The sequence below is a fragment of the Athene noctua genome, chromosome 1 (assembly GCF_965140245.1).
Source record: "Athene noctua chromosome 1, bAthNoc1.hap1.1, whole genome shotgun sequence".
Lineage (NCBI taxonomy): Eukaryota > Metazoa > Chordata > Aves > Strigiformes > Strigidae > Athene > Athene noctua.
The window spans coordinates 132,159,415-132,171,668 of record NC_134037.1 but is presented as its reverse complement, the minus strand read 5'-3'; the positions used below and the strand labels follow the sequence as shown (position 1 = coordinate 132,171,668).

General features: G+C 38.3%; 1 protein-coding gene across 2 annotated transcripts in view; it reads right to left on the bottom strand.

Annotated features, from left to right (window-relative positions):
• The window catches only part of KPNA1 (karyopherin subunit alpha 1), a 57,661-nt gene that overhangs the window by 22,817 nt on the left and 22,590 nt on the right, over positions 1-12,254 (bottom strand). For both annotated transcript variants that reach the window (XR_012632873.1, XM_074896662.1), the window contains exons 7-10: positions 5,371-5,459; positions 3,444-3,543; positions 2,738-2,901; positions 1,856-1,934 (exon numbers count right to left, since the gene is read on the bottom strand). Coding sequence is in view for 1 of the 2 variants with exons in the window: in XM_074896662.1 (XP_074752763.1) it covers positions 1,856-1,934; positions 2,738-2,901; positions 3,444-3,543; positions 5,371-5,459 (432 nt within the window). In the remaining variant the exon portion in view is untranslated. The remainder of the gene's footprint in view (positions 1-1,855; positions 1,935-2,737; positions 2,902-3,443; positions 3,544-5,370; positions 5,460-12,254) is intronic.

The window sequence follows — 12,254 nt, the reverse complement described above, 5'->3', positions numbered from 1 at the left end:
GCCATCTCCAAGCACTGGCAATTCATAGTTGGAAATGAGATATAAAGCAAAAGTGGGTTTGTGCTCTGAGGTTGTATAGTGAAGTTTCCAGGCAACTGGTCTTGTATGTTGTATTCATATTCAAAAATGTATCAAACATCAAAGCTGGACTCTTCCTTCTGATTAAGGATTTTTATAGGCATTCTGTACCCCTCTTCAGCATACAGCACAATCTGCAGGCAGGACTATAAAGCTATCCTACTTCCACAGTTCTCTAGAATTTTAGGAAAGCTTACGCTATGCTCCTCGGAAAAAACTGTGTGCAACAAAAAAGTTTAAACATTTTCTTGAATTAAAATCTAAGATTTATGCAGTATTTAATAACCTGCATCACACGTGATTTAGTGATCCCTAGTGGATTTGTTTTTCATGAAACTATGAAATCACAAAACACACCTCAATCATTATGACTGATCTGCAAAACACGTGCCACTGAAAAAAATACAAGAATGCCTATACAATTCAGCTACCCAAAAAATATTGTAACAATCAAAGAATCATGTTAACCTCCTCCTAGCGAGAAGATATTCAGTGTCCTGATGCTCTTAACTCATCTTTATCTCTGACCTCATTGTCACGGAACTACAGATTTCCAAAGGATTTATATTTATATATATAAAAAAAATAATCATTGCAAGAAGCTTCAAGATTAGGAACCCAGATTTTAACTTTCTCATAATTCACACTGAAGGAGGAACTTAACACTTTGAGTGGGGAATCGTAAGCTTCATGCATCTACACCTCACTGAAAGCCTCTTTTCTCCACACTCTTCACATCATCTTATACCTCTAACTGCTCCCACTGCCTCCTGGATGTCCATTTCACTGCCTCCACTACACATACCTCCCCACCTCCCAGCTACTACCACTTCTTGATCCCATTTCTGCTATCAGTTTTAGCAGAGTCAACAGTCCACCACAGCAAGCCTCTTTGAGCCTGTTACTTCAATTCAATTTGGTTGTGCATTTCCCAGACAGCTCTGCACCATGCTTTTTAGTTTGTGAACCAGAGATTGAGGCCAAGAGTCAGAAACATTTCAAAAGCTCTAGCCTACTCTGTACTTTTCTTCTTCATATTACCAATTAAGCCTCACAAAAAGGTAACAGAATGCACAAAGAAGTCAGAAAAAACTTTAACGTAAGGTACGACAGCAGAAGCCCATAACTGAAGCTTCTGCTCTGCTTGTAAAAAGAGACTGCTACCAGACAGTGCACAGGTAACACAAATATGCAAGGCACAGACTCTCTGCTCCCACAGATTTTTATAACTGCTGGGAGCTGCTGTCTCTTGCAAACCCTACCAAGCAGCAGGATGACCACCTAGTGCCTCTGAAGCACCAAATTTCCTGGCTTCCAGTTTAATTCCAATACAGTGGTGGGAGTAATTGCCTCCTATCAGTGCTTCTCCAAACACATGCCCAGACACAGCTACATACTATCCAAAATCTGACCAGACACTCGGTTTTGGTATATTCATCATAGACTGTCAACAGCATCAAACGTGACAGGGCTTCGATAGCTCTACCATGGCACATTATTCAGCATAAAATTCAGCATAAGAGGCACACTTGCTTTAAACAAACCAGAAAACACAACTCAAAGGGTAATGCTCTACTATATACAAATCCCAGACATAGCTATGTAAGAAACACCAGTTTAAGACTGAACAGAAAAATTATGAAAAACACCATGTTTTGAGGCAACTAGTGTCATCAATCCTTCACTTTCAAATTTCAAAAGGAACAAGAGGAGGTGCTTGTGAACAACTAACAGAAAGATGAACTGCAGTACAACACAAGAGAAAGTGAATCCATACCTGGGTCTGGATATCATCTCCTGTGACGATGTTCCCAACAGCTCGTAAGGCAGGAGATACAACTTTGTAGTCATTGTGCCTAAAATTACCAAGGAAAGATCTAAGTGTTAACCATCCTGAAGCATCTCCATCTTTACATTCTCAAGGAAGGAACACCCATCAGCCAGGAGAAAACTTCCCTGCTGAACCTGACTTAACTCTCACTATCTGAATGAAAACACTCTTTGACTTTAATGATAAGCCTTTCTAGGGTTTCTAAATATTTAGGCCTTTCGATATCATTCAGCAGCATAAAAATAAAAGATTTAATAAATGCAGTTACTTCAGAATATAGGCATCCTTGGGAGGGAAAAAGTAGAAACACAATGTAGCATGCACAAAGGCAGAGAACGAGACAGAGGAACACTGATAGAAGCTGTGTGTTTAACCCATACAGCTGTTTGACCATCTTCCATCATACTCATCTCTCCATCACTATTGTTAAATCAGGATTGGAATAGGAAGGGTGAAGTAAGGAATTTTTTTCTCAAACTGAAACACTTCTTTATAAAAAGATACCTTAAGTAATACATTCTATTCATTAATGCAGCAACAGATCTGCTTTAATCTTAGAAGACAGTATATAATCAGATTTTACAAAAATCAGCTGTTATGTGCAGAAAACACCTCTTAAGAAAGAGCAAAACTAGTACAAGAAGAGTTTCATTGTTTCTGTTACTCAGGACAAATAAAGACCGAAGACAAGGTAAGTAAAATTAAAACTCAAATCTTCCTTTTTGGAAATTACTACATCTCAAGACATATCTAATTAAACTTCCTATTGCTGGAATCTTGATTTTAGGGAGGAGTCGATAATGCATTTGCTCAGAACAAGTTTCTTACATTAGCAATTCCACAAGTCTTCTGCAGACTCCTGCATCAATCACAGCCTGGATTTTATCATTGGGACCATCAGACAAATAGGACAAAGCCCAGCAGGCATCAGCTAATACATCTGTATCGTTAACAAAGAGCAGCCAGGAAAGCACACTAAGACAAGGTGAAACCTGTAAGACATTAAGAGGAGATACAGACCTTGTGCAATTAAAATGGCCAGAAGATGTATTAACAAGTCAGTTAATTTTGTATGTGACATTACAGGACTAGGCACTGCCATCTCAAGGATCAATAATCAGCAAATTTCAGACTTAGGTAGCATTTCTGTGCAGGGCTGTAGCTACATAAGCACAGAGGAGCATGTCAGCAGAAAACACTATGAGAATTCTTCAGCCTCCACAGTACAATGTCTGGCAACTTATACCTGTCTGCTAAGATGTGCCATACTTTGCACTACAGGAGCCAAGACATACAGAGTTTTGTTCTGCTGTGGGTCATATCCAGTTCAGGAACAGTAACAAAAAGCTAGGAGGCAGCTATATTAAAACAGTAGTTGTGAATGTCTGCCCAAAAGAACATTCAAAAACTTCATGTGCAAGAAGCCCATGCAAAATTCTGAAATATTTCTGCTATTTAGTTTAAGTTTCACCACCCTTATTGCTTATTTGGCTACCATCACCTCACAATACGTTTCCTTTCAAACATCTCTTACCTTGGCAAAATCTGGAGGAGGATTTTTTCCTCTGCAGAGGTTTGATAGAGCCCATACAGCATTTCGGGTCATAGTGAGACGGTTCTGTTTTGAAAGCAATCTAAAACAAACCAACAAAAAATTCCAACCTTTGCTTTTTAAAAATCAAAGCCAGGCAACCCTGTAGGGCCAACCACACGAATCACTAAAACTCAGGATTACGTTTTAACATACACCAGGGCAAAACATGCTAGATTTTTTTTTCCTATAAAAATACATCCTGAGGAAAATCATGCTTGATGGCTGGATATTAACACACATGCTAGACACACAAATCTTAGTAATCTGACAAGAATAATAATTGTTACACTAAAAGTGTGTTCAGTTGAATTGCTTAGATACTGATGTGGCAGATTAACAGTCATAAGGCACAGGAACTGTGACAAAATTACTCTAAGTAGAAGGAAGTGCAGGTAGTTTTGGAGAATACTCTTTTCACTCAGCTGCGTTCTTATGTCAGTCTCAGACTATTGGCCTCACTTTTACACTTTTGTACATTAACTAGGGAAGGAGAACAAAACATCCTCAGAAAATGTGTATAACCGGGTTTAGGGTTTCCCTGACATCCAAGACAGTCACATCTCACAGCAAACACCGTTTACAGACTTTCTGTGCACACTGGCTCCAGTCCTGGCATATGAGAGCCTTGCCCACTGGATTCCTGTTAGAACACAATTCTGCAGACCACCCCAAACCAGTCTCTTCCTGCAGTTGTTAAGGGATGGCATCCACACACCAGCTGCAGGGTTCAGCTTCTGCTCCGTAAGACAGAGGAAGTCCAGCAATGTGATGAACTGCAATACTGACACCTTCATAAGATCTGCACACCAAAACTGCCCTCGCACATTAGGACTATCCCTGACATCAGCCATTGTTACACTGAGTCCCCTTATGTGAGATCAGTCCTAGCACTGACAAAGATGTGTGTGGAGTTCATTAATTAAGCCAGTGCAAAGCCTCTAAACAAGGCATCTTCCTGCAACTTAGAAAAGACAAGCCACAGTGCCCTTCAGCCTAGGAAGAATGCAGTAAGGCAAGACCTAGTTTTTCCATAACTGTAACTGCTCAGTTCTTTTTCTCATAGGCACCCTACACTGTACCAATGTCTTTGAGAGCACTGGAGAACACAAACTCTGTTTGCAGCAGTGAGGAAGGACAGAGACTGAGTAATCCTATTTGGACATGACAACACAAAATGGTGTCACTGTTTCAGCAATAACATGTTCCTTCAGCAGAGGACTATCAAGAAAATTAGCAGACTAGAGAAATGACATACAACAGGAGTGTTAGAGACCTGGATTTGTTCAGCCTCAGAAGGAGACTGTGTAAAGGGAGATATAACTGCTGCCTACAACAGTTTAACAAGTGGACACAGAAAAAGAGGAAGCCAGATCCTTCTCAAAGGTGCAGTGACAGGACAAGAGACAACCATCACAAGGTAAAACACAGAAAATTCTGGTTAGGTATCAGAGCATTGTTTTTCACCATGCCATGGTCAAATGGTTGACCCAAGTGGTTACAGAATCTACCTTTAATGTTTCAAATCTGACTAGTTAAGTAGCTGAGCAATCTAATCTGATCTCACCTCACCTGCTATGAAGAAAGGCTTTGCCTAGATGACCTCCAGAGGTGCCTTTCAACTTAAGTTATTCTATGACTATCATAAGCCCAGGCATCCACTCACTCTGTAGAATAAAATAGTTCCAGCTTAGCTACTCCTAAAACATGTTTCCAATTTAGCCCCATTACAAAAGCAATTTAGGAGCCCCCGTTAAAAAGTCTGATTAGTCCACAGTAAAATAAATCATTATTATTCTTCCAAGGCAAAAAACCCCTTCAGTCTTAACACTCAAGCAAGATTCTAGGAAACCCGTTAAAACAGACTTACTGCAATAAAGGAGGCAGGATATTACAGTCCAATACATAGTCTCTGCACATAGTGCTGTCTCCAGCAATGTTGCCAAGAGCCCATACTGCCTGCAATGAAAAACAGAATAGTAATTGCTTTTATTCTCACAATTCAACTAGTTCAGTGTATGTATTAGAGTGGGAGATATTCTGTTCTCACTGTTAAATCCTGGACAGTGTACAGAAGGGGAATGTATTCTGGTTGAGTATTAAACATATACACCTGAGTTCATTATACGATTCAGGAATATTTACACAGATCTAAGAGGAATACCAAAACAGCCAACATGTATGTCTCCAAAGACTTTGCAGGCAGACATAACCTTGCTCTGTCCACAATGTAAGAGATGAGCTTATCTCCTCAGGCTTAGGAACATACTAATTCTACACTCCCTCCTGGTTCAGAATTGGTTCAAGTCCAAATGTTCATAGCAGATGTCAAGTGCGTATCTACCCAAAAAATGTGTGTGGAACAGCCCATACTAGTATTTCCTAAGCAGCCATAAAAGCATGCGTTACTTACACAGTCATATTAAGAATGCTGACACCAACTAAGATGAAAATGAGAATCTATATGCAAGATAAACCAATATTCAAAGAGTTCAGATGGACAGTGGCATATATTCTTTCAGAGAAAACTGCACAAGACAGACCAGTGTTGCCTATTAAGACATATGCATGGCAAAATGCAACGACAGGTATTTTCTCCCTTGGACATCAGTACTACTGTAACCCTTCCTTTTCAGAAGAAAAGATCTAAAATACCAGAAGATAATTAAAGAAACATGAAAGCCACCTTCTGTAATATGATGAGAATAAAAGATTTCATTGTTTTTGATTTATATATTTAGGTCAAGTAGTGATTTTGATATCACTGTCCAGTAGTATGAGAGCTATAACTAAAAAAATTGGAAGTAGTCTATATGAAGTATAAAAAACATTTTATGAATTCCATGAGATTTACAGACAATATTTTGTCTCACAAGAAAGTGTATGGAACTCAGATTTGCTATTTATTTCATTAGCAGAAGGCTAACTATCAAACAGATACATGTATCTACTTATTTGATAAGATCCATACAATGTCTACATAATCACTGAAAATACTTCCAATACTGCACGTAGAAGACAAAAGCAATCCTATTTATCATGTACAACAGCTTGATGTCCTCCCCAAATTTCTCTTCAGTTGAAGACTGTGTATTTATCTGCAGTAAAATGTGCTATGGTGCATAACTATTTCTCCACACAAAACAAACATGTTTTTCTCTCCATATCACTAATTGAAACAAATTACTCCTCTAAAAAAAATGACAAAATAAGCAGAATTTGTTACCTAAAGGAATTCTCAGATAATCTGAAATAAACCTATTTATTCATTTTCCGTATGATGTCAATTGATTTATGCACTAGATTTCTACTGTAACATGTTTTTAAATGGTGGCAAAAAGATGCTACTTTAGAAAACCAAATCCAACCAATGCAGAGGCCCAAAACCACTAGCAAATCCTGCAAAATTAATACAGCTAAAACCAGATGTATATCCAAAATGTAGATACAGATGTCAGCTTACTAGATACAAAATTTTAAAAATCCGCCTCTGTATTACCAATAACAGCATAGATTGACCAGAAGTCCTTAAACTGCAAGTTGGTAAGAAACTAGGAGACTATTCTGGGGACGGATTAGTTTGTTTTGTTGTCCTACTGTTTCCCAGGCACCTGCTGTCAGCTGCAGTCAGAGACAGGGCACCAAGCTATACTGACATTTGCTGTGAAGCAGCACAGCCATTACTATGCAATGTCGCCCCCAAAGTGATCTTAATCATGAAAACTTATTTTTCATTCCAATTCTTATTATTTTACAACTGCTGTGACAACAGTTTGTTTCAAATAAAGTATAACCTTAGGCCTGGCAGCCTCATGGACTCAAGATGAAGTAGTCAGCTACTGGAAAAATTTAGCTTAAGAGACATTCCACCTCCTGCAAAACGTCATTTGTATTGGAATGGTAAAAAGCCACACTTGTTGCCCACTGTGATGTTTGTATTTCTGCTGCAATGCAAAATCTGCAGAATGAATCAAAGATTTCAGCTGGTCCTAAATAAATTTGTGGATCTTCTAAAAACATTTAGGGGTGAAAAATGTTAGAATTTGCAATACTTTTATTGAACACGTGGGTAACTTTGCATGAAGATACAATCTCCTTGCCTGGACACCCTTACACATGTTAAAAGGCCCTTGGAAGCTGTATTTCACTTGTCTGTGGACTTTTGTTTCTGCCATAATAGCAATATCTATTTTTAGGGTTGACAACAGTGATAATCACTTAATCCAAGAATCCATTCTGACCCTGAATGACAGACTGGTTTTGCAACAGCAAATCCCACATCAAAAACTCTGACCAGAGGAGTCAAATAGCATTCTACTGCTTTCCCGCTCTTTTTTTTTATGGCAAGAGAAGTCTGGCCAAGTAGACTGATATCACAAGACGTGGTAAGAAAGGATATTGCAAGAAATCCCTGTAATGCTAATGACTGACAGTACACAAGATGCAAAGAAACTGAAGTATCTTTAGAAAAGCATGAAAGGGTTCATTCAACAAGATGTCTTTCCTTAAGGAATTACTTCAGCTCTTCAGATAAGTGAGGAACGTAAGCAAAGCTCATTTAAACTCGTCAGACACTGCTATAAATACTAAGCTCTGTCATGGTTCCCACAGACGACATGTGAACAATGACAAGTGTCTTCAGGGTTTGCTTGTCTGAATAATGTTCCATTATTTCCACTGCTGCTTCTGTGCACTCCTTAAAACACAAATAGCTTGCTTCCCACAATATTTTGGCTTCACTCTATGCATCCCAAATGTTTTTATCTTCTTTTCTGGATAGTAAAAGGATATTTAATTTAATAAACTCTGAAATTTAATAGAAATAAAAAATTACTCTTAAAAAATTCCATCTCAGTACCTTCCAAGATCTACATCCAGACCTGAAGATGAAAAGAACCTGTAATGTTAAGATGCGTGAGCTGACATTTCAACCAACATCTTGAGTAGCAAAGTTGCGTGTGATCTGAAAATGTAAATGCTGCCTTGTCAATTGACAGCATCTAGTTTTATACACCTGTATAAATTTCCATTCAGTGCTAATAGTGGAGTAGGGATTGTTGCAGGTCTCCAGTTTATTTTACTCACTATTAAACACTGTTTCCTCCTGCAGTGCTTGACAACTTCAGTAGTCAGTAAAGCACAGGTTTTGAAGCATACTGTTGAGCCATACATATGATGCCTTCTGCAAATAAATAATCCATGTGTTTTCTGACAGCCTTTCCCCTGATTCTGAAGGCTCTCATTCATTATTTCATTAGGCCTTCCGATATTTAAACCAAGTGCTAAACCAACCAATACTGTGTAAAGTCTGTGCCTCTTGATGAAGAGGAAATACTATAAAGTGTGAATCAACACTTTCCTAACTTTTGGCCGCTGACTTGGGAATGGATCTAATGCTGGAATGAAGATGGTGAAGATCAGCTTGCATACAACTGACTGGTAGGTAAGTGGACACAAGGAAGGATACCAGAAGGCCACATCTTTAAGGGATTACTTCTACTATGTCCCAACACAGAAAACACCTTTCTATCAGTGGCTGGGGTGGTCATAGTTACTTATTTCTCACATCCCATCCATCTAGAGAAAGCAGCTCATATTCATGCCTCAACTGTTTTTCCTGATTTTGATTAAGTCCTACTTAGAAGGACTGCTGATGTAAAAGTCAAACAGACCTTGGACACCAGACTCACAGGTCACCTCTGCCAAACAAATGATGGTTACTAGAAGGAACAGCAATACAACTAGAAATGGAAAAATACTGAGGGGAAAACACATGGGTTGCTTTAGCTGAAAAGGCAAACGTTTCTAAAGGAGAACAGGGCAGCTGGGGATGCTCCTGCCATCGGCTGTCCAGCAGAGCACAATGACACGTATCTGTCACTGTGACACAATCTCCATCATCTCAGGCAGGAAGCATAATGCCTTGCATGGTTTTTGAAGGGAATTCAATGTTCATCAAGGAAACCCAAGTTGACATCTGGGTTTTAAATATCTCAGCAGGGGAACTCAAGAAAGAACTGCAGCTAAGACAGCACTGAAGCTAGATCAACCTTAAACACAGCTGTGAGAGTCCCTCAGTATAGATAATTTCAGGCTGGCATATCTAAATTTCTAGATGTCTTTTGAAGAAAAAATTGTGGTAAGTCAAAGAAGGCTAGGACATACACCACTGACTAAATCTAAAAATCAGTACACACAAAAACAGAAACAGGGAGATGAAGTCAAGGTGCTTTTCACAAATAATGAAGATGTAGTTTCTGTAACAAACTCCGTTTCTTTGATGGGAAAAATGGATGCCAAATAGTTTGACCACTGATCACAGAGAAAGACTGATACACAATCTGAGAAAAACTGATATACAATGCAAACAATGAAAGAGTTAAAAAATGGTACGGTAATTAAATGTCAGCCTGCATAGCTTAATGAGAAACAGATCTTGCAAAAAGACATAATTTCATTAAAACACGTGTTGTTTAATAAACATAGTTATAAAGATTCCCTCACACAGACTTTTATGAAACCACTGATTTAGAATCACACTAGACTCAGAAACTATCATTTGCAAAAGAAACAGTGCAAAACATTAGGTTAAAACTGGCTTATAAATATGAAAAATAACTGTTGGGGAAATCATGATCAGATAAAGCAAAATGGTATCTGTTCCTGAGCCACTGATAAAGGAAGTTTGAAATAAGAGAAAAAAATCAGTGGTGTAAGTCTGTAAGACTGACTTACTGTAACATAACAACGGTGGATAACGATTAGCCAGGAAGTCAAATTAAGATAATATTAAATATAAATTATTTATTAAAGATTTTTTTTTTACTTATGCTATGCTACCTATTCAAAACTATATTACCACTAACATTTCCTTCTACAGAATTACTGTCCCACTTAGCACAAAGAATGGTTTGCTAAACACAAGCTTCAATATTTCTTTTTCTTTTCATCCTTTTTACTATATGGTTGTAGGACTAGCTTCCGGCCCATCTGCCCTGAACATGCAGTTATATCTTCTGTGTTTCCCCATAATTTTGTAATTTGTTGCAAATGTAGCAAGAGTTGCTTGTAAATAATAATCTTCACAATACTACTATGAGAAAAGGTAAGAATCACCATTTCACAGGGGAGAAAATTATGGCCAAATATCTTCCTGTTTCAGAAATCCAGCTTGAGAAGTCCAGGACCAGATCTGCTCAAAACACAGACCTCACTACTAAAGTCCCTTGCAAAAGTGCAGAGTTGTCCTCAACTACAAAACGGAAATATTTCACGTTGAGCATTCAAAAAACACAGAACTAGTATCCAGTTACTGAAAACCGATATAAGCAGATTGTCCAGTGTCAGACACTAAGCAGAAGATACATTTATCTCAGAAACCTGCAATCGCTTTAATCATAAGGATCTCTTCCCTTTTCTCCTTCATTCACTATAACATGTTCCAACTTTAACAAACAGGGCCACAGTGTGACAAATAAAAGCCTCCTTTACTACCCACTTGTCACCAGGGCAACAATCTGTACATACACTGAATGAGACAAGAGTCATCTGGAAAAATACTATGCAATTGTGTACTAATGCTATCCTGTAATGCAGAAGTACGAGAGCTAACTTTTAAATGCTCAATGCTTTTAATTTTTATTTTCGTGGATATTATGGTGAAACGTTTGGGATTTTTTAAAGCTGTTGGAAAAAAGCCAGTATTTATTTTATGTTGGCCTGCGTTAAACCCAAAGTCAGCTGTGAGCAGGGCTGCAATCTCTACACCTGCAACACCGAAACCCATCATGAAAAAGTGTAGGTAACACTTCAGTGGTATATTTTTCTTCTTAAGCACAGAGCAATTTGTAACTGGTATTTAGAGACTTACTGGTAACAGAGAGATCATGGATTCAGCACCTGAATTGCATAGAAAAAATATTTTCTGGTAGTTACAACTCACTCTGCCTGCTGCAATCTGAACTTTAACATGTCAGCAGTTTATTAGGAGGCAGGTAAGCTACTTAACTGTGGCCCCTGAGACCTTCTGTTAATTCACACATCTTAAGGCTGAAGGCTGCACAACTCACTCTGAACAGGTTTGCCCTTCCATTCGCTCTCTGAACATCAGCAAGGATAACAACAACCACCTAATAAAAAAAAGTTAGCTCTTGCACAGAAGATCATTAGGAGCAAAAAAATGGAGTAGCCCTTCCCACACTCAAAGCACCAATCATTCTGCAGAAACAGCACTGTTGGGAAGTAATGCCACAAATTTCAACCCCCAAAAAACAAACTGAAAAGCATCATATAGCTAAGTCTGGATGGATTTTCACATGGGCAGAACACAGAATTTATCTGTCATTTTGGCAAGCTCCTATTCCATTTCTAGTTTCTACAACAACAGACTCATTTCCTCAAAGGAAGATAAAAAATGGACAAAAAATATACTTATTTCCTTTAATATAATTTTCTCAAGCACCTAAATTTAATTTCTCTTAAAAAACCTTTTCAAAAATAATTCAGCCTTAGACAGACTGTTGCAAATTAAAAGTTGCAGAGTGAAACAACTAGAAAGCTATAAGCAACTGAGAAAAAAAAAAATCTGTCTTGTAGAAAATGTTAGGCAACCTCAAGTACAGGTGGTACATTCTGAGCCAGCTATAAGAAAGGCAAGTTACACAAAGCAATCCAATGCTTATGAGTCGGGACTCCTCCAATCATGCATCTCAATACAGCCAAATGCAAGGTCAGACATCTAGGAACAGAGAATAG